Raw genomic sequence first — 23,616 nt, 5'->3', positions numbered from 1 at the left:
TCAAATGCAGAGATTTCAACCAATAGAAAGAGGAGAAAGGGAGGAGAATACCTTGAGGATTCGAAGGACAACTGGATCTATCGATTTTTGTCTCCGATCCGCAACATTTGAGTGGGAAGAGGTAGGGGCGATTTGAGGGGCGCCATGGGTGTGGGGAAAGAACAGAGAGAGGAAGGAACGAACAGAGAGCGGAGGGGCTCGGGCGCGATATGGTGAAGGGGTATGGCGCCCCAGGCCGGGGCGTCGTGGTGCAGCCCATGGCGCCCTGGGCCCAAGGCTAGACCTACGTGGCAGTCAGCGCCAACGTGCATGTCGCCTTTGACCGTGGCGTTATGGTATCTAGCATGACTCCCCGGGCGCGGGCATCATGCGGGTGGGGCCCTTTTATGAAATAATTTCAAAAGAGGGCCATTTTGTGCTGAACTTTGGCCAAAGGGCCAGCTTTGTATTTTTTCACTCAAAATCTATGTTTATCGCCTGCGCTCGTCCAACCAACGATACGGGCCGGGTAGGTGAACCTGGCTGGGCTGGTCCTCGTTTGGGGATCGGCCCACAAGCTCCATGGCCCAATTTTCCTGTCGCAAAGATGGCGAATTCACAGTCGCATTGACCGACCAAACCAGTGAGAAGGGACGCGGCGGAAGCTGTGTCGTGTGTGCCCCCCCATGGCCGGAAGCCGCCGCCGCCGCCGCGGAAGAGCGCGGGTGCCGCAGCAGGGTGCCGAACCCTTGCCGCCGGAAGACACCGCTCTCAGCTCCAGGTCTGCACCCTCACCCCAACCCTGCCCTCGCTCGTCTCTCCTTTCCCCCTCTTTTATCTTTCACATCTAAGTTAGGGTTTAAACCAGAATCGCGAGGGTCGGCAATCTTGAGTATTTTGGCGAATTGGTAGGAACATTTGACAGTCATATTTAGGGCATTCTTGTGAATTAATAGTGCTAGTTACTGCACCGGCCTCCCCTAAATTTGGATCTCCACCACTGCCTACAAGGTGTGTCAGCTCGGTATTGACAATTTCACATGGAACAAGTTCACTCGGTTCAATTCTTGATAACCTCATTGTCTCTGATGAGCGGCGATTTTCCTTAACTCCAATGTAGATGAGTATTACAGTTTTGGTAACTACTCCGTATTTGTTTGGTGGTGGTCATGCTGCTGCCTTTTAACTGTGTTCACTTGGTTCAGTGATTTTCTGAAACTCCATGTCCAATGTGATTTGATGGATACTTTTATTGTGACTGATTACTGAGAAGGAATAAACTAAAATTTCTTATCAAAGTTGTGCACGTAAACATCGGAGTGTTATTATCCTTTTTTTTTGTTACAGAAATTGGTCACCTGTTATGATTCAGTTTATTGCGCGGTTGGGTTGGATCCAAAGTAGATTTAGTGTATGAATGGTCTCTTGTTCATTTTGTCTTTCTCATGGAATCATGGTCATGGTCACGGTGCTGCAATGAACAATGCTCACTTCTGTTAAACGACCAAGTGAATTGCAGATAATAAATCATCACATAGAAGTTTCTAGAAGAGGGGGGCATACTATTGTGTTTTTTTTGAGAATACTCTACAACACACACCCTCTGTCATGATTTGAAAATATACAATTGCATATAGCATTGGCTGGCTCACTGGAGATATTATGGTTACATTGATGCAGAAAAAAAAACTAGTTGTAGGCAGTTCTGGAGTAGCTTCTTCTGGTTGACGTTTGGCATGTGCCAGTTGACACTCCTGTTTGCCTTATTGTTCAGTTAAAGCGTCCTGCATTTCTTGTAGTGTATTAACTCCTGAAATATTTATTTGATATATTATCTATTATGTTTCAGTTCTTTATTTTGATCCGTTATTCTTGAATTTCTATGTTGCAGAGAAGTTACCACTGTAGAGATGCCGTCTAAGAACACCTGCCCCGCCTCAGCCTCTACCTCCCCACCATTGTCTGGACCTCATGTTTGTGCAGATCTCGTGGACAGCCTGCTTCATGAAATTCTGCTTCACGAAATTATCGCTCTCTTTAACTCATTCCATGACTTCCTTGCTTTCATTGGCACATGCCACTCTTGGCGCACTGCAGTCTCTACCTTTCCATCTGCGCATACATTCAGCTTCCCGCCACTTCACTTCAAACCAGATGGTTCTTATGTTCATCCACATAATGGCGATATCAAGCCCATCCTTTTATCTAATTGCAAATGGCAGCTCAGTGATCCTACCAAGAAAGACTTATCCCTTGTGTGTTCAGTGCCTGAAAATAGTCCAAATACAATGCACTATTTGGGCTGTTCATATGGGTATCTTATCTTCTCCTACAAGGAGCACTGCCTCCTTGTCGATGTGTACACTGGCACCAAGGTGAATCCCCCTAAACTCCCAGCCAGCAACCAACTTGGATACTTTTGTGGCATAGGCATCCTTACGGCTCCATTAATTTCACCCAACTCTCGCCTCCTCCTTTTCTCGAGGGCTTCCATGTTTGAGTGGCAGGTTGGAACAAACTTCTGGTCCGAGCACCCTCTTGATATTGGTCGTGAACGCATCTATCAGATTGTGTCCTTTAAAGATGATATCTTTGTCATAGATGCTTTTCTGAGGCTCCACACTATACACTTGTCACCTCAGTTCAGCATGCGAGAAGTAGTAATTCAATGGGAGTTCCTGCCTATTAACTCGTGGTTGGTGGTCTGTGGTGACATGCTTCTCATGGTTGTTCAAAGCTTAAGCTCCAGCGAATCAGATGTCTTATTCAACTCAACCTTTAAGGTCTATCGCCTCAATTTTTCTATTGAACCGGCAAAGTGGGTGAAGTTAGAGAAGTTGGAAAATCATGCGTTGTTTGTTAGTCTTGATAGGAGGGACCCTACATTCTGCTGCATCAGCCCGGAAAGATGGGGAGGAAAGAGTAACTGCATTTATTTTGCGAGGCTATCTGATGATCCTGATGAGACTTGGACTGCGGTCGAGCTTGGTCAGCCAGTACAAAAAAGAACAGTTCACCCCATGTTCTATGGTCGTGCGTCCCCTCCCGACTGCGGTCTACTAAGTAACCTTTGGGTGTTCCCCAGTTTAATTTATGGTTCTGGCCAGTAATCCAGTCACAGAGTTGTGTCTAGTCTTGTGCAAGACCTGACCTGACGTTTTTCTTGGCTAGCAACTGGTTCGATAACTGTAATGGCTTCCTGACATTGGGACCAATGTTTTGTGTTAGCTGATTCGTATTAATTGGCGTGCTGTCGCTGCTGTTATGCGCAGTTATATTGTGGTGAACATCGGGATTGCATTTGTCATCTGCTTGGGGCACATGGGTTTCAACCATCTGTTGATAAACAAGACAATTCACAAGTGTAACTTGGGGTACTATTGTGGACAAACTCGTTGCGTATTCAGCTTTACCTCCCTTATTATGTATACATTCTGGTGCTTTTGAAACGTCACCTTGGATCATTGATATGTGTTTTTGTTTGCGGGGTTGGATAGTTTATTGGTCTCTTTTGGTGGGTTTCTTGCCCTTTTAGTTGATAATGTGCTGAACCGCTGATGGAGCAGGTGAAAGCTGGTCTGTTTACTGTGGAACTCTGTAAAATGACGTCTTGTTCTTCCCTATTATTGGGGCTTCTGTATTAACCGTTTGCCTCATTTATTGTCTATATACAACTTGTAGCAATGTACTCCCTCCGTCCCATAATATAACATCGTTGCAAGCTTGCAAAACGAAGATCTTATATTATGGGACGGAGGAGTACTTACTATGCAGTGGTATGAAATCATAAAAATATCATAAAAATACATACTGCGATCCAGTTTATTATCTATTTAAGATGGATGCATTTTTTTATTTGTACTTTTGGCATATGTCCATTTCAGCAGCTAGAGTTATCTTTTGACTGAACTTTAAATCAGACTAAGAGGCCGCAAAACAGTTTTGTTCCTCCACTAAAAAATGGAAGCAAAAATGTGGATCACTCATTATGATCTTGACAAGATGTGTAGAATCCAAAGAACAACCTATGTATGTATACTTGTATGCATCATCTACTTATCTTGCACCTTTTTGTGCCGTTGCGTGGTCATAGCATCCTTGATCAGGTCTCACAAATCCTGATGAATCTCAAGCAATTACATTCCAACTCGTAAACACACGATGAATTCAGGGTACCATTCAAGAACTTTTCAGTAACGTAAGCTCTATCAGCATTGAATCAACATGGTAAAAAAAAAACTAAGCATTAAAAAGAAACCTGACAAGTGTGAGACACCTTTTGTACCGATGCATGGTCACAGTATCCTTGATAAACACATAATGAATTCAGGGTACCATTCAAGTACTTTTCTGTAACATAAGCTCAATCAGCACTGAAGCAACATGGTAAACAAAACTCGGCATTAGGAGGAAGAAACCAGACAAGCGTGAAGATCATCCCATGGCTAGTGCTTTCCTGTCTTGGAACAATGAGCTTATCTATGCAAGTGTCAGCATGCCACTCTTATCTTCCTGGGGATTTACTACACCTTGCAAATGGTTCCCAACTTAATCAGCATGTATGTATTTAAATTAAACAAACAATGTTGGATTTAATAGGTTTAAATGTAAGCGACAACTAGTTCATTTTTTCTGTTCACCAGATTTCCATGACTATCCCAGCATCATACCATCGATTTGTTTCTGTGTGATAGAGAATGACATAGTTAAGCACCACAAATTAAGCATGTAGATGGCGCCGAGATTGGAGGCCATCTCCCTCCAAGTTCATTCGTGTACCCGGCATGATCAAACATGACATCATAGTTTACATCATCTAGACAAACAGACAGACATATGCTAAGCAGTGCAAACTTAAAAAATGATTGAATATGCCAATCACAATTCTAAAAAAAAATGTTATTTCACAACACGTATAAACTTCATAAAGTATAGATATGTTGGAGATGTATCAATGGTAAAGCAAAGTTTGATGGGAAGTACAAGGTTTCACGGCACACCAACTTCAAGAAGAAGACTAACAAGAAGAAATGTGTTTGTCATGTGTGCGGAGATCCTGAGGGCTCCTAGTTGCCCTAACCATTATGATAAGCGTCAACATAGGAAAGGCGACAAGACCGCCAATGTTTTCATTGGTGACATTGACACGAATGATGATGGGTATGATATATTTTCCACTATTCTTTCAGTATGTCATTCTCTTGATTGGTTGATTGACATGGATGTTAATGTGTATGTATGTGGTGATATTTTCATGTTTTCTTCCTATCAGACCTCAGGGACTTCCACCACGCTAATGGGCAACAGTTCAAGTGCTTTTGTTCGTGGTGTTGGCATGGTCGATCCGGGGAAGATCGTGCGGCTGAAGAACGTGCATTATGTCCCCTCCCTCAATAAAAATCTTGTTAGCGGATCTCTTATGTGTAGAGATGGCTACAAGCTTGTCTTTGAATCGAATAAATTTGTAATATCCAAGTATGGAACTTTTGTTAGTAAAGGCTATGAATCAGGAGGCTTGTTTCGTTTATCCTTGTCAGACGTTTCCAATAAAGTTGTTAATCATGTTTGCAACAATAGTGAATCAAATTTCTGGCATTCACGTCGCTGTCATGTTAACTTTGGTTGCATGTCGTGACTAGCCAAGTTGAACTTAGTTCCTAGTTTCAACACTGTTAAGGGATCTAAGTGTCAAGTTTGTGTGCAAGCTAAGCAACCTCGTAAGTCTCATACCACTGCAGAAATAAGAAATCTTGCACCACTAGAGCTCATACATTCAGATCTTTGTGAAATGAATGGTGTTTTGACAAAAGGTGGAAAGAAATATTCCATGACGTTAATTGATGACTCCACTAGATACTGCCATGTGTATCTTCTGAATCTAAGGATGAGGCTTTGAACTTTTTCAAGATCTATAAAGCTGAAGTGGAAAACCAAATTGATCGAAAGATTAAGAGGCTTATGTCCGATCATGGTGGTGAGTATTTCTCAAACGAATTTGATTATTTTTGTGCGGAACATGGTATAATCCATGAGAGGACGCCTCCCTATTCACCTCAGTCAAATGGGGTAGCCGAATGAAAGAACCGTACTCTAACTGATTTGGTTAACACCATGTTAGACACATTGGGTCTCTCCAAGGCATGGTGGGGGAGGCGATATTGACTGCATGTCATGTCCTAAACTGAGTTCCTACGAAGAACAAAGAAATAACTCCATTCGAGGGATGGGAGAAGAAAAGGGTAACACTCTCTTACCTATGAACCTGGGTTGTTTGGTGGAAGTCAATGTGCAATTCCAAAGAAGCGCAAGCTTGGACCAAAACTATGGATTGTGTTTTCTTGGGATATGCTTTTCATAACATTGGATGTAGATTCTTGATTGTAAAATCTGAGGTATTTGACATGCATGTCGGTACAATCATGGAGTCGAATGATGCGAATTTCTTTGAAGATATCTTTCCCATGAAGGATATGGCTAGCTCATCAAATCAGGAGATGCCTAGTCCATCGAGTCAGGAATTAGTTACAATTGAACCTACCATTTCGATAGAACACTTTGAAAATCTCATGGTGGGCAATAATGAAATTCCTACAAGGAGCAAGAGACAAAAGACTGCAATTTCCTTTGGTGATGATTTCCTTGTGTATCTCATGGATGATACTCCTAGGTCAATTTTAGAGGCTTATGCATCTGAAGATGCTGACTACTGGAAGGAAGTAGTCCGTAGTGAGATGGATTCCATCTTGGCCAATGAAACTAGGGAGATCACTGATCATCCTTATGGGTGCAAATCTATAGGATGAAAATGGGTTTTCAAGAAGAAGTTTAGACCTGATGGTACTATTGAGAAGTATAAGAGGCACGGCTCGTGGCCAAGGGTTATACCCAAAAGGAAGGTGAAGGTTTATTTGATACTTACTCACCTGTGGCTCGACTGACCACTATTTGAGTGCTACTTTCACTAGCTACCTCACATGGTCTTATCGTTCATCAAATGGATGTTAAGATTGCTTTCTTAAATGGAGAGTTTGACGAGGAAATTTATATGGAACAATCAGATAGGTTTGTAGTAGATGGTCAGGAAGGAAAAGTGTCAAGTTGCTGAAGTCTTTGTATGGACTTAAGCAAGCACCCAAGTACTGGCATGAGAAGTTTGAAAGAACTTTAACAACTGCAAGCTTTGTTGTAAACAAAGCTGAAAACTGTGTGTAGTATCACCATGGTGGGGGCGAGGGAGTTATTCTTTGCTTGCATGTTGATGACATATTGATTTTCGGAACAAATCTGAATGTTATTAAGGAGTTCAAGGATTTCATATTTCGTTGTTTTGAGATGAAGGATTTAGAAGTAGCAGATGTTATTCTGAACATCAAGCTATTGAGAGATGATGATGGTGGGATTACATTGCTTCAATTTCACTATGTGGAAAAAATCTTAAGTCGCTTTGGCTATAGTGACTGCAAATCCTCTCCAACACCATACGATGCTAGAGTGCTGCTTCAGAAGAATCAAAGAATTGCTAGAGATCAATTGAAATATTATCAGATTATTGGCTCACTTATATATTTAGCCAGTCCTACAAGATCTGACATCTCTTTTGCTATTAGCAAATTGAGCCGATTTGTTTCAAAACCGGGAGATGATCATTGGAAAGCTCTAGAGAGAGAAATGCGTTATTTGAAAGGCATTGCGAATTATGGATTCCACTACACTGGGTATTGATACGTCTCCAATGTATCTATAATTTTTGATTGTTCCATGCTGTTATATTATCATTCTTGGATGTTTTACAATCATTTTATAGTCATTTTATATCATTTTTTGGTACTAACCTATTGACATAGTGCCCAGTTCCAGTTGCTGTTTTCTGCATGTTTGGTACATCGTAGGAAATCAATACCAAACGGAGTCCAAACGCAGCGAAACTTTTTGTGGATTTTTTTTGGGCCAGAAGACATCCAGTGGGCCAGGAACGCACCTGAGGGGAGCTATGAGGGGAGCATAACCCACCAGGGCGCGCCTGGGCCCCAGGCGTACCCCGGTGGGTTGTGCCCTCCTCGTTGGCCTCCCGCACCACCTCTTTGCTCTATAAATACTCCAATATTCCAGAAACCCTAGGGGAGTCGACGGAAATCAATTCCAGCTGCCGCAGAGGCCAAAAACACCAGATCCAATCTAGACACCATCATAGAGGGGTGCATCATGTCCATTGGTACCTCTCCGATGATGCGTGAGTAGTTCTTTGTAGACCTACGGGTCCGTAGTTAGTAGCTAGATGACTTCTTCTTCTCTCTCTCTCTCTCTTGATTATCAATACAATGGTCTCTTGGAGATCCATATTATGTAAGTCTTTTTACGGTGTGTTTGTTGGGATCCGGTGAACTCTGAGTTTATGATCAGCTCTACGTTTTTATCCATGAAAGTTATTTGAGTCTTCTTTGATCTCTTATATGCATGATTGATTATAGCCTCGTATTTATTCTCCGATATTTGGGTTTTGTTTGGCCAACTTGATCTATTTATCTTGCAATGGGAAGAGGTGCCTTGTGATGGGTTCGATCTTACGGTGCTTGATCCCAGTGATAGAAAGGGAAATGACACGTATGTATCGTTGCTATTAAGTATAACAAGATGGGGGTCTATTTCTGCATAAATAGATCTTGTCTACATCATGTCATCGTTCTTATTGCATTACTCCACTTTCCATGAACTTAATACACTAGATGTAGGCTGGATAGTGGTTGATGTGTGGAGTAATAGTAGTAGATGCAGGCAGGAGTCGGTCTACTAATATTGGACGTGATGCATATATAATGATTATTGCCTAGATATCATCATGATTATTCGACGTTCTATCAATTGCCCAATAGTAATTGTTTTCTCACCGTTTGCTATTTTTCTTGAGAGAAGCCACTAGTGAAACCTACGACCCCCGGGTCTCTTTTCATCATATTTGTCTTTGCGATCTATTTTCCTTTCCTTTTATTTTCAGATCTATTAAACCAAAAATACAAAAATACCTTGCTGCAATTTATTTTATCCGCGATCTATTTATCCTATCTACCACAACTATCTCACGTTATCTTGCCTACTTGAGGCGCCGTACCCGAAAGGGATCGACAACCCATTTAACACGTCGGGTTGCGGGTATTTGTTATTTGTGTGCAGGTGCTGTTTATGTGGCGTTATGAGGTTCTCCTACTGGGTTCGATAACCTTGGTCTCATCACTGAGGGAAATACCTACCATCACTATACTACATCATCCCTTTCTCTTTGGGGAAATACCGACATAGTTCTAGCAAACATCAAAAGGAATTTCTGGCACCGTTGCCGGGGAGGATCTTCAACATCAACCAGGTTCCTAATAACAAATATCGTCTCCTCGCAATTTACATTATTTGCCATTTGCCTCTCGTTTTCCTCTTCCCCACTTCACAAAAAATTGCCGTTTTATTCGCCCTCTTTTTCGTTCGCCGTTTTCTCGTCAGATCTATTCATGATTCCTATCCTCTCGCCCCAATGGCTAGTTTGAACGTTCCTCCTTTGTTACTAGATTTTGAAGTTTTGTACTTCAAACAAAGACAAGGAGAAAATTTGAAAGATGCTTGGTATAGGCTAATGGAGTCCTATCGTGTTTGCAATTTAAAGGGAGATGCAAAAATTTGTTTGAGATTATATTATGCTCATATTCTTCACTTATATTTGTTTGAGATTATCAAAAGCAACATATAAAAATCGTCCCAAAGTGATAGATATGATTTATTTATTGATTGTCTTCCTTATGAGTGGCGATCGGGGATGAGCGATGGTATTTTCCTACCAATCTATCCCCCTAGGAGCATGCGGGTAATACTTTGCTTCAATAACTAATAGATTTTTGCAATAATTATGTGAGTTCTTTATGACTACCGTTGAGTCCATGGATTATACGGACTGTCAACCCTTCCACCATTGCTAGCCTCTCTTGTGTCGCACAATTTTCGCCGATACCATACACCCACCATATACCTTCCTCAAAAAAGGCACCATACCTACCTATTATGGCATTTCCGTAGCCATTCCAAGATATATTGCCATGCAACTTTCCACCATTCCATTTATTATGACACACTCCATCATTGTCATATTACTTTGCATGATCATGTAGTTGACATCGTATTTGTGGCAAAGCCACCATTCATAATTTTTCATACATGTCGCTCTTGATTCAATGCACATGCCGGTATTCCGCTGGAGGCATTCACATAGAGTCATATTTTGTTCTAAGTATTGAGTTGTAATTCTTGAGTTGTCAGTAAATAAAAGTGTGATGATCTTCATTATTAGAGCATTGTCCCAGTGAGGAAAGGATGATGGAGACTATGATTCCCCCACAAGTTGGGATGAGACTCCGGAAGAAAAAAAAAGAGGCCAAAAAAAGAGAAGGCCCAAAAGGAAAACAAAAAAAATGAGAGAAAAAGAGAGAAGGGGCAATGCTACTATCCTTTTACCACACTTGTGCTTCAAAGTAGCACCATGATCTTCACGATAGAGAGTCTCCTATGTTGTCACTTTCATATACTAGTGGGAATTTTCATTATAAGAACTTGGCTTGTATATTCCAGTGATGGGCTTCCTCAAAATGCCCTAGGTCTTCGTGAGCAAGCAAGTTGGATGCACACTCACTTAGTTTCTTTTTGAGCATTCATACACTTATAGCTCTAGTGCATCCGTTGCATGGCAATCCCTACTCACTCACATTGATATCTATTGATGGTCATCTCCATAGCCTGTTGATATGCCTAGTTGATGTGAGACTATCTTCTCCCTTTTTGTCTTCTGCACAACCACCATTCTATTCCACCTATAGTGCTATATCCATGGCTCACGCTCATGTATTGCGTGAAAGTTGAAATTTTTTGAGAACATCAAAAGTATGAAACAATTGCTTGGCTTGTCATCGGGGTTGTGCATGATTTAAATATTTTGTGTGATGAAGATAGAGCATAGCCAGACTATATCATTTTGTAGAGATAACTTTCTTTGGCCATGTTATTTTGAGAAGACATGATTGCTTTGTTAGTATGCTTGAAGTATTACTGTTTTCATGTCAATATTAAACTTTTGTTTTGAATCTTATGGATATGAATATTCTTGCCACAATAGAGAAGATTACATTGATAAATATGTTAGGTAGCATTCCACATCAAAAATTATGTTTTTATCATTTACTACTCGAGGACGAGTAGGAATTAAGCTTGGGGATGCTTGATACATCTCCAACGTATCTATAATTCTTTATTGTTCCATGCTATTATATTATCAATCTTGGATGTTTTATATGCATTTATATGCTATTTTATATGATTTTTGGGACTAACCTATTAACCTAGAGCCAAGTGCCACTTTCTGTTTTTTCCTTGTTTTTGAGTTTTACAGAAAAAGGAATACCAAATGGAGTCCAATTGACATGCCAATTTTTGATGATTTTTTATGGACCAAAAGAAGCCCCCGGAGTAAAATATTTGGGCCAGAAGAGTCCCGAGCCATCCACGAGGGTGGAGGGCGTGCCCTACCCCCTAGACATGAGACCCACGCCAAAAATTCCTATAAATACAGAAACCCTCGAAAAGAAACCTAGATCGGGATTACTATCGCTCCAAGCCTCTGTAGCCACCAAAAAGCAATCGAGGCCCTGTTTTGGCACCCTGCAGGAGGTGGAATCATCACCGGTGGCCATCTTCATCATCCCGATACTCTCCATGACGAGGAGGGAGTAGTTCACCCTTGGGGCTAAGGGTATGTACCAGTAGATATGTGTTTGATCTCTCTCTCTCTCTCTCTCTCTCGTGTTCTTGGTTTGGCACGATCTTGATGTATTGCGAGCTTTGCTATTATAGTTGGATCTTATGATGCTTCTCCCCCTCTACTCTCTTGTACTGGATTGAGTTTTCCCTTTGAAGTTATCTTATCGGATTGAGTCTTTAAGGATTTGAGAACACTAGATGTATGTCTTGCGTGGGACCCGTGGTGACAATGGGGTATTTTATTGATTCACTTGATGTATGTTTTGGTGATCTACTTGCGGGTTCCGTGACCTTGGGAATCTATGCATAGGGGTTGGCACACGTTTTCGTCTTGACTCCCCAGTAAAAACTTTGGGGCACTCTTTGAAGTTCTTTGTGTTGGTTGAATAGATGAATATGAGATTGTGTGATGCATATCATATAATCATACCTGCGGATACTTGAGGTGACATTGTAGTATCTAGGTGACATTAGGGTTTCGGTTGATGTGTGTCTTAAGGTGTTATTTTACTACGAACTCTAGGGATGTTTGTGACACTTATAGGAATATCCCAATGGATTGATCGGAAAGAATAACTTTGAGGTGGTTTCGTACCCTACAATAATCTCTTTGTTTGTTCTCCGCTATTAGTGACTTTGGAGTGACTCTTTGTTGCATGTTGAGGGATTGTTATATGATCCAATTATGTTATTATTGTGGAGAGAACTTGCACTAGTGAAAGTATGAACCCTAGGCCTTGTTTCGAAGCATTGCAATACCGTTTGTGATCACTTTTATCATTAGTTACCTTGCTGTTTTTATATTTTCAGATTATAAAAACCTTTATCTACCATCCATATTGCACTTGTATCACTACAAAAAAAGACACATCCGTGACATTTTGGGCCGAACAAATTTTTTTCCTGTCATACTTATGACACTTCTATGACGATAATTGTGACAAAACCCGGTATCATCATAGATGTGGTGGGCTCCTACTTCTATGACAAAAAATCATGACAGAAAATGGGCTTTTTTTCCTGGGCGGGCCGGAGACGCAGCTGCATGACATTCTTTGGGCCGTCCATTACGGAAAAAACTGTGGTAGAAGCGAGGGCGAGGGAAATATCGGGGTGTTCCCAGTTATGGTGAGTGGTCGGGGCCGAGTGATGCACGGAGGTTTGCGCGTTTCTCTCGTACATGCACGCGCGTGGGTGCGAGGCGTTGGGCTCTAACTGAACCCGAGCGAGACGTTCGCCTACTGAACCCGAGCGATTGCACTGCAAGCTACGCGTTACTGACCCCGAGCGATTGATCGATGGCTGTTAACTGAACCCGATTGAGCGATTCCTTCGCTACTGCTGCTAACTGAAGCCGATTGATGCTGCCTTAGGATGAACAGTGAGCATTGTGGGGGGGTGGATGAACATTTTGCGGTGAGGGGTTGGATGAACAGGACCCCGTGGTAGTAGAGGCCGTTGTCGCTGGATGAAGAGGACCCCGATCGATCGAGCCGGTTGGGGCTGGATGAACAGGACCCCGTGGAGGGAAGGTTGAACAGTAGCCGGTGGAGGGCTGGTTGAACAGTTGCCGGTGGAGGGCTGGATGAATAATAGCCAGTGGAGGGTTGGTTGGACAGGACCCCATGGAAGGGCTGGTTGAACAGCAGCCGGTGGAGTAGCACGCGGTGGAGGCTGGATGAATAGGAGCCTATGGATGAACAGTTACAGGTGGAGGCTGGAGGAGGCCAACGGTGGATGAACAGTAGCCCATGGAGGCTAGAGGAGGTCGAGGGCGGAGATGAACTATATCCCGTGGACTCCCGCTTTGTGGTACGCCACACCCCTCCCGTTGAACAAGACACCCGTTTCGACCGTAGTGCTCAAACACAAGTCCGTTTCCTCCGTTTTGCGGTACACCACTGATGACCCACAAGTATAGGGGATCTATCGTAGTCCTTTCGATATGTAAGAGTGTCGAACCCAACGAGGAGCAGAAGGAAATGATAAGCGGTTTTCAGCAAGGTATTCTCTGCAAGTACTGAAATAAGTGGTAATAGATAGTTTTGTGATAAGATAAATTGTAACAAGCAACAAGTAATAAAAGTAAATAAGGTGCAGCAAGGTGGCCCAATCCTTTTTGTAGCAAAGGACAAGCCTGGAGAAACTCTTATGATAGGAAAAGCGCTTCCGGGGACACATGGGAATATCGTCAAGCTAGTTTTCATCACGCTCATATGATTCACGTTCGATACTTTGATAATTTGATATGTGGGTGGACCGGTGCTTGGGTACTGCCCTTACTTGGACAAGCATCCCACTTATGATTAACCTCTATTGCAAGCATCCACAACTACAACAAAAGTATTAAGGTAAACCTAACCATAGCATGAAACATATGGATCCAAATCAGCCCCTTACGAAGTAACGCATAAACTAGGGTTTAAGCTTCTGTCACTCTAGCAACCCATCATCTACTTATTACTTCCCAATGCCTTCCTCTAGGCCCAAATAATGGTGAAGTGTTATGTAGTCGACGTTCACATAACACCACTAGAGGTTAGACAACATACATCTCATCAAAATATCGAACGAATACCAAATTCACATGACTACTAATAGCAAGACTTCTCCCTTGTCCTTAGGAACAAATGTAATTACTCACAAAGCATATTCATGTTCATAATCAGAGGGGTAATAATGTGCATAAAGGATCTGAACATATGATCTTCCACCAAATAAACCAACTAGCATCAACTACAAGGAGTAATCAACACTACTAGCAACCTACTAGCACCAATCCCGGACTTGGAGACAAGAATTGGATACAAGAGATGAACTAGGGTTTGGTGATGAGATGGTGCTGGTGAAGATGTTGATGGAGATTGCCCTCTCCCAATGAGAGGAGCGTTGGTGATGATTTCCCCCTCCCGGAGGGAAGTGTCCCCGACAGAATAGCTCTGCCAGAGCCCTAGGTTGGTTCCGCCAAGGTTCCGCCTCGTGGCGGCGGAGTCTCGTCCCGAAAGGTTGCTGCTTATTTTTTTCTCATCGAAAGACTTCATATAGGAGAAGATGGGCGTTAGAGAGCCACCAGGGGGCCCACGAGGTAGGGGGGCGCGCCCAGGGGGTGGGGGCGCCCCCACCCTCGTGAGCAGGGTGTGGGCCCCCTGGCCTTCATCTTTGGCGACGATTTTTCTTTATTTATTTCAAGGTATTTCATGGAGTTTCAGGACTTTTGGAGTTGCGTAGAATAGGCCTCCAATATTTGCTCCTTTTCCAGCCCAGAATTCCAGCTGACGGCATTCTCCCTCTTCATGTAAACCTTGTAAAATAAGAGAGAATAGCCATAAGTATCGTGACATAACGTGAAATAACAGCCCATAATGCAATAAATATTGTCATAAAATCATGATGCAAAATGGACGTATCAACTCCCCCAAGCTTAGACATCGCTTGTCCTCAAGCGAAAAGCCGATAACAACAAATATGTCCTCATGCTTAGAGGTAGAGGCGTCGATAAAAACAAAATATGGACATGAAGGCATCATGATTATTTCATAACAGCAACATAAATAGATTTTGTCATATGATTACTCATGTTCAAGTGATGATCTATTCACAAAGCCAAAGCATGAATCAGAAACCTTATTGGGCACTAACAATTATAATTTCAGTCATTGAAGCAATTGCAATTTATCATAACATCGGAAAGAGTCTATGTCAGAGCTTAAAAGCAAGTCCACATACTCAACTATCATTTAGTCCTTCATAATTGCTAGCACTCACGCGATACTTGTGGTTACGGAGTTTTAATCGGACACCGAGAAAGATAGGGGCTTATAGTTTTTCCCCACAACCTTTTACCTCAAGGGTAATGTCAACAACAATAATTCATGCTCCCCCACATCCAATTAGATATGTATATCATACTCTTTCCAACATGCTGAGCTTGCCAAAGGATAAAATGGAAAAGGAAAGGTGAGGATCACCGTGACTCTTGTAAGGTAGAGGATAATTATAAAAGATAGGCCCTTCGCAGAGGGAAGCAGAGGTTGTCATGCGCGTTTAGGGTTGATGCACAAAATCTTAATGCAAAAGAACGTCACTTTATATTGCCCCTTGCATGTGAACCTTTATTATGCAGTCCGTCGCTTTTATTGCGTCCACAACAAGTTCGTACAAAGCTTATTTCTCTGCACTAATAAGTCGTGCATATTTAGAGATCAATTTTTATTGCTTGCACCGATGACAACTTACTTGAAGGATCTTAATCAATCCATAGGTAGATATGGTGGACTCTCATGGCAAAACTGGTTTAAGGGTATTTGGAAGCACAAGTAGTATTTCTACTTGGTGCTAAGAATTTTGCTAGCATGAGGGGGAAAGGCAAGCTCAACATGGTAGAGGATCCATGACAACATATTTTATCTCGGATGTAAGAAAACACAACTCATTATGTTGTCTTCCTTGTCCAACCTCAACTCTTTTAGCATGTCATAATTTAATGAGTGCTCCCAATCATAAAAGATGTCAATGATAATATATCTATATGTGAAACCTCTCTTTCCTTATTACTTTCTATTAATTGCAACGATGACCAAAGCTATATTTGCCAATTCCCAGCAACTTTTAATCATCATACTCTCTCTATGTGAAGTCATTACTTTCACTAAGATCAATATGAACTCTTTGATTCTTTTTATTCTTTTTCTTCTAATCACCCAAGATCATGGCAAAATACTCAAGCCCTTGACTCAACACTAATCTTTATTATATAGCTCACGGACTCGATTACAAAGAAAGATCGTAAAGCAAAACTCAAAACTAGATCATGCCATGACTTTATTCTACTAAAGATACTACTAATAGGATCAAACTAAGAAAAATGGTAAAGATAGGAGTTGTGATGGTGATACGATACCAGGGCACCTCCCCCAAGCTTGGAAGTTGCCAAAGGGAGTTCCCATACCCATGTGATTATTTCCTTGGAGGTGATGGAGGTGGTGAAGATGACGGTGGATAATCGCACATCGAGCGTAAAAGTTCCTCCAACTTGCGGATAATGCCCTTGAGCCCAGCAATATGATCCTTCAACAAAATATTCTCCTGTGTAAGATACTTGTTCTGTATGCGGGCTAACTCAATCATCTTGAAAGCTTCAACCTCTGTTGGAGTGAAAAGGTTAGGTAAGGGTTGAGGGATGTATTCTTCGTTCACCACCGAAGCTTGAACCTCCATGGCCTTCTTGATCCTTTCATCCTTGTTAATTTCTTCTGGTTCCTCTCTTTTCAACTCTATCTTCAATAGCCAAGCATCCTTGTCTTCGTTGCTGGAGGAGGGAGAAGTCATGGTGCTCTAAATCTGCAACGGAAATAGCTTGAAACGAAAACAGAGGATATTTGTGTGATACGGTGATCAAAACCTTCGGGAGTATATATAATGAATTTTTGCCGACCAAGATACGTATCGTGCAAGGAAACGGAGTCCAGAGGGCACACAAGGTGCTCACGAGGTAGGGGGGTGCGCCCTGCGGGGTAGGGCGCGCCCTCCACCCGCGTGGAGGCCTTGTGTCCTCCCCGGACTGCTACTTATTTTTCTATTTTTCTAAATATTCCAAAACGGAGAAATATTGCCTTAAAAATTGTTTTGGAGTCGGTTTACTTACCGTACCACATACCTATTCCTTTTCGGAGTCTAGAACGTTTTAGAAAGTGTCCCTTATGTATTCCTCCGGGGTTACGGTTTCAATAATATTGGTTTCAACATTTATTGGATTACCTGAGATATAGTGTTTGATCCTTTGACCATTTACCACCTTCGGATTTGTGCCTGCGAAGTTGTTGATATTTTTGGCACCGGAACAATAGACCTCCTCGATAACGTAGGGACCTTCCCATTTAGACAGAAGTTTTCCTGCAAAAAATCTTAAACGAGAGTTGTATAGCAATACATAATCACCTATATTAAACTCATGCTTTTGTATCCTTTTGTCATGCCATCTTTTAACCTTTTCTTTAAACAACTTGGCATTTTCATAAGCGTGAGCTCTCCATTCATCAAGTGAGCTAATATCAAATAACCTCTTCTCACCGGCAAGTGTGAAATCATAGTTGAGCTCTTTTATAGCCCAGTATGCCTTGTGCTCTAGTTCGAGAGGTAAGTGACAAGCTTTTCCATAAACCATTTTATACAGAGACATGCCCATAGGATTTTTATATGCAGTTTATAGGACCATAATGCATCATCAAGTTTCTTGGACCAATTATTTCTAGACCTATTAACAGTCTTTTGCAAAATTAACTTGAGCTCTCTATTGCTCAACTCTACTTGACCACTAGACTGCGGGTGATAAGGAGATGCAATCCTATGATGAACGTCATATTTAGCAAGCATCTTACGGAAAGCACCATGAATAAAGTGTGAACCACCATTAGTCATTAAATATCTAGGGACTCCAAATCTCGGAAAAATAACTTCTTTAAGCATTTTAATAGAAGTGTTATGATCAGCACTACTAGTTGGAATAGCTTCTACCCACTTAGTGACGTAATCAACAGCAACTAAAATATGAGTATATCCATTAGAGGCAGGAAAAGGTCCCATATAATCAAAGCCCCAAACATCAAATGGTTCAATAACAAGTGAATAATTCATAGGCATTTCTTGACGTCTACTAATATTACCAATCCTTTGACATTCATCGCAAGACAAAACAAACTTACGGGCATCCTTGAAGAGTAGGCCAATAAAAACCAGATTGCAATACCTTATGTGCAGTCCTATCTCCAGTATGGTGTCCACCATAAGCTTCGGAGTAACACTTGCGTAGGATCTGTTCCTGTTCATGCTCAGGTACACAACGTCTAATGACACCATCTACTCCTTCTTTATAAAGATGTGGGTCATCCCAAAAGTAATGTCGCAAGTCATAGAAAAACTTTTTCTTTTGCCGGTATGTGAAGCTAGGTGGTATAAATTTAGCAACAATATAATTAGCATAATCAGCATACCATGGAGTGCTACGAGAAGTGCTAATGACATTTAATTGCTCATCAGGCAAGCTATCATCAATAGGTAGTGGGTGATCAAGAACATTCTCTAACCTAGACAAGTTGTCTGCAACAGGGTTCTCAGCTCCCTTTTTATCAACAATATGTAAATCAAATTCTTGAAGCAGGAGAACCCATCTAATAAGTCTAGGTTTTGCATCCTTGTTTTCCATAAGATATTTAATAGCAGCATGATCAGTGTGAATAGTTACTTTAGAATCAACAATATAGGGTCTGAACTTATCACAAGCAAACACAACTGCTAAAAGTTCCTTTTCGGTAGTAGCATAATTTCTTTGAGCATTGTCTAGAGTCTTACTAGCATAATGGATAACATTCAATTTCTTATCAACTCTTTGCCCTAGAACAGCACCTACAGCATAATCACTAGCATCACACATAATTTCAAATGGTAAATTCCAATCAGGTGGCTGAACAACAGGTGCAGAGACTAATGCTTTCTTAAGTATTTCAAATGCTTCTACACAATCATCATCAAAGACAAACGGTACATCTTTTTGTAATAAATTGGTCAGAGGCCGGGAGATTTTTGAGAAGTCCTTAATGAACCTCCTATAAAATCCGGACCAAGGAAACTTCTTATACCTTTGATGTCCTTGGGACATGGCATCTTTTCAATAGCATCAACCTTGGCCTTATCAACTTCAATACCTCTTTCAGAAACTTTGTGCCCCAAGACAATACCTTCATTAACCATAAAGTGGCACTTTTCCCAATTCAAGACAAGATTAGTTTCTTCACATCTCTGCAAAACTCGAGCAAGATTTCTCAAGCAATCATCAAAAGAGGAACCATAGACGGAAAAGTCATCCATGAAAACCTCATTCTCGCAGAAGTCAGAGAATATAGCCATCATGCATCTTTGAAAGGTAGCAGGTGCATTACATAAACCAAAAGGCATACGTCTATAAGCAAAAGTACCAAAAGGGCACATAAAAGTAGTCTTTGATTGATCTTTAGCTGACACAGGTATTTGAGAGAAACCAGAATAACCATCTAGAAAGAAATAATGTGTATGTTTGCATAATCTTTCTAGCATTTGGTCAATAAAAGGTAAGGGGTAATGATCTTTCTTAGTAGCTTTATTTAATTTGCGGAAATCAATTACCACCCTATAGCCTGTGATAATTCTTTGAGGAATCAATTCATCTTTCTCATTAGGGACAATAGTAATACCTCCCTTCTTAGGGACACAATGGACAGGACATACCCACTGACTATCAGCAATGGGATAAATTATCACTACTAGGGAAAACCTTATACACAGAACTTTAGCAGTAGCGTGGGTCAAAAATGCACGCTGGTGCTAAATAGCAGCAGCGCGCCTGCCGAAACCGCGCTGCAGATAGTGTCGTAGCAGTAGCGCGTCTCGGTGAATACACGTTACTACTAAAATTCTCACAGCTTAGCCGATATGGTACACATAGTAGTAGCAATCTATATGGAACCGCGCTACTGCTACTTTCTTTGTAGCAGCGCGTTTTGCTCTAAACTCGCTACTACTAAAGGATATAAAATTAAATGAAAAGCAAATAGAAAGGTAATTGAAAATGAAAGAAATAGAAGAAGGTGAAAGGAAAAAAATAAAATGTGAAGAAAAATAAATGAAAAAGGGAAAAAGGAGAAAGTAGTAGCAGTAGCGCGTATCCCAGAACGCGCTGTAGCTAACGTAGCAGTAGCGCGCTTTCAGGAAAGTGCTACTGCTACTTCTGACTTAACCACCGCGTTCGTCCTTCCGCATGGCCACTTCCCCCAAAACGAACTCCTTCGCTCTCGCCGCCGCCGTCGCCCGTCGGTCGCCGCGCACTCTCCGCGCACCCTCTACGCCGCCCCCGACCCCGGATTCAACGCCGCCCCCGCCCCCGACCTCAACGCCGCCCCGGATGCCGCCCCCGACCTCAACGCCGCCCCGGACGCCGCCCCACCCCAAGGCCGACCTCGACGCCGCCTGCCCCTCTCTCGCCGCAGGCACCCGATCGAGGTGAGCACGCCTGCTCCTCCTCCTCCCCTACCTCTGCCTAGATAGGGTTCTTCAAATTTTAGTTGCATCAAATAGTTAGGATTCATCTATGGGTGGAAATGAATTGGATACAGATGCGGCTGGGATTTTTTCTTAGGTGATGTTTTCTTAGATGATGAATAAACACTAGTGTAATGCATAATAAAACGAGTAAAAATTGACCTTCTTCTATTTAGTTAGTAAGAACTAGTTAGTAAGAACTAGGTACTAATTAGGTGATTTTTTAGTTAAAGCAATTTTTCCCGCCTCGTCGTGGACGATGCCTATCCCGCATCCTCGTCGTCGAGTCGGCGGAGGACGACACCTGCTTGACCAGATCGGCCATGTCCGGGACTGGGCTCCGCCGGGGTGGTACTGGGAGGCGCTACCTACCGGGGGGCGCAGGTTGGTGAGGAGCCAGCCTGTCGTTGACCCGAACCTTCTTTGGTGGCGGTCGCGTGGGCCAGTGACGATCCAGAGGCTCGAGGACTCCGCGGAGGTGGTGCGTCACCGTGTCAGTGAGGAGGACGCGCACGTACGTCGCTACTTGTTTGCGTTGGAGCACATGCCGTTCTCCAATACCTGACAGGTTCTCCGGGGATCTCACTGGAGCTATGATCCCGTGATGGTGCCTTCTCTGTGGGTGTCCACCGCCCGCGCCGATACCCGTCGTGTGCTAGAGTTTTAGTTGTATTAGTGATGTTATATGTATGACACTATTCGTGATGTATTAGTGATAATATTCGACGATGTACTGACGCATGAGATGATTTACTTTTGCTTATTGAATGCATGCTAATTTGAGTCCTATAAGATATTTTGAAATGTATATCTTGTGTTGCTCAATATCCAAGTGGCCAGTCATGTTTGCACGTTACACCTTCGAGTGGCCTATGTTTTGCTGGAGTGTTGATTCATTTCCGTTCCGGCAAATTTCAGGCGCTCGATATGTCCTATTTTAGCAAAGGTCATGCCGGATTTTTCCGTGAATTTTGGCATGACTTGTGCTAGAATATGTAGGAAATATCGAGTTCCCCGGATTTGTGTGTTGAGTATCTTGGTAGTTGTCTTCGATCGATTTTCAATTAATGTTTTAACTATGAACATAGGAAATGTCTGACGACGAGAAGGATTTCGGTATTTGCAAATACTGCGAAGACGAGCGCGGCCTGTGCGACGGAATCTTCCTAGATGATGATAGGCGCTTCAGCATCAAGCTGGACGAGAACTTCGAAGTGGATACAGTAAGTCACAACGACAAGTCTTTTTTCGTAATTAAGCATGACATCTGCTTCATTTGCTTCAACTTATATTTTTATTATTATTCTACTAGCGTATCCCCTGCCATGCAAGAGTTTTTGTATTGGATAAGATAGGTTTTAGTCATAGTATGGAGGAAAGGAAACTTTACTTGAAGACCGAGCATGGTTATATTTTCCATGCAAAGTTATACAATTCAGACGACTACACCTATTTTGGATGCAAAACATGGCGAGCACTATGCAAGACTTATGCATTTGAGCCTGATATGGTTATCACCTTTGATATTCGTCCGGAAGATGATATTGAAGGTAATACCGACATCTGGGTCGATGTGCAAATGCCTCCAGTTATACCATTATGTAAGTTTCTCAACCATATTTATGTCTTTGATATTGTTTATTCAAAAATAGTTGACAACTAATTTGTATTGTCAGCTTATTTCCGTGCAAGCAAACATGTCCAGCGCTTGGTAGACAGGACCGTATACTGTCCTGGGGCTGAATTCAACTGCGAGGAGCTCAGTGATTATGTTTCATGGCTTGAGGATCTTGATACTGTCAAGACAAATTTTTTTCCTGCATTTAGAAATGTTAGTACTGAAAATGTGCGACCAATAGTGTTTGTAATGAACTACGGTCACATCTATTTAGGTAGGATGGTAAGATTTTTACTATTTGTCATCGGTGCATCTTTTCCATACATTATTTTTGAAGCTAAACTTCATTGCTAAGTATGTTACCGTACGATGTTCTTCAACAGGGACTCCCGATGAATGTTGTGCCTTATGGGATCGAGACTAAAGGTACCATGAGTATTATCAGCTTACGACCAAGATATCCTACAGATTACTTTAGTGCATTCAATATTAGCGACGGATGCTTAATAGTGCAAGACTGGACCAAATATGTGATGGGGGAGCGCAGAGAAGTACTAGGGGGCAGCAAACAGATGCGCTACCCACGATTAGGAGACAGGTTCATCTGCATGCTCCAGTTTGATCGAGGAGGAGAGCTATATATGTTTTATGTTATTTTACCTAAGAGAGAGCAGCAGGAGTGATTAGCTAGCTAGAAATGAGTTTGAGGATGATGATGTGCTACACTATTACTATGATGATAAAATAGCTAGTGTTGGTGGTAATGACTATGATGATTATTATTAGCTAGTGTTAGTGCTGATTAAATAAATACTGTTGGTGGTAATGACTATGATGATGATTAAATACTTGTGCTGGCGGATTAGATTCAAGTGGAGGCAACATGTGGTGCACATCGAAAGTACTACTAGTCCAAACTAGATCAAGTTTGGATTAGTAGTATACTTTTGACATGCACCGCATATTGCCTCCACTTGAACCTAATCCACCTTCATTTAATACACTGTTATGGACATAATGATGTAAACCTCATAATAGCTGGTATTGTACCAATATTTGTATGATGGCGCATAAATACACTAAAAATAAAAAAAATAAAAAAAAATACTAGTAGCGATGGAAAGAAAACACGCTGCAAGTAGATACCTTAGCAGGAGCGTGGT

The 23,616-nt window shown here is 41.9% G+C and overlaps 1 protein-coding gene across 1 annotated transcript; it reads left to right on the top strand.

The window, feature by feature from the left end:
• The first annotated feature begins 623 nt into the window (after window positions 1-623).
• Window positions 624-3,431, top strand: LOC123114241 (uncharacterized). The gene is made up of 2 exons (XM_044535642.1): window positions 624-760; window positions 1,871-3,431. Exons 1-2 carry the CDS (start codon window positions 666-668, stop codon window positions 3,087-3,089), a joined length of 1,314 nt encoding a protein of 437 aa, XP_044391577.1. The 5' UTR covers window positions 624-665; the 3' UTR covers window positions 3,090-3,431.
• The last annotated feature ends 20,185 nt before the right edge of the window (window positions 3,432-23,616 follow it).

The sequence above is a fragment of the Triticum aestivum genome, chromosome 5B (genome assembly GCF_018294505.1).
Source record: "Triticum aestivum cultivar Chinese Spring chromosome 5B, IWGSC CS RefSeq v2.1, whole genome shotgun sequence".
NCBI classification, from domain to species: domain Eukaryota; kingdom Viridiplantae; phylum Streptophyta; class Magnoliopsida; order Poales; family Poaceae; genus Triticum; species Triticum aestivum.
The sequence above is the reverse complement of the archived record's forward strand: the minus strand, read 5'-3'. Positions and strand labels throughout refer to the sequence as shown.

Excerpts from the sequence above, each read along its gene's own strand:
- LOC123114241 (XM_044535642.1), top strand. The coding sequence starts at position 666 with ATGGCCGGAAGCCGCCGCCGCCGCCGCGGAAGAGCGCGGGTGCCGCAG. Across the intron at positions 761-1,870 it reads GACACCGCTCTCAGCTCCAG|AGAAGTTACCACTGTAGAGA; the intron begins GTCTGCACCCTC and ends TCTATGTTGCAG.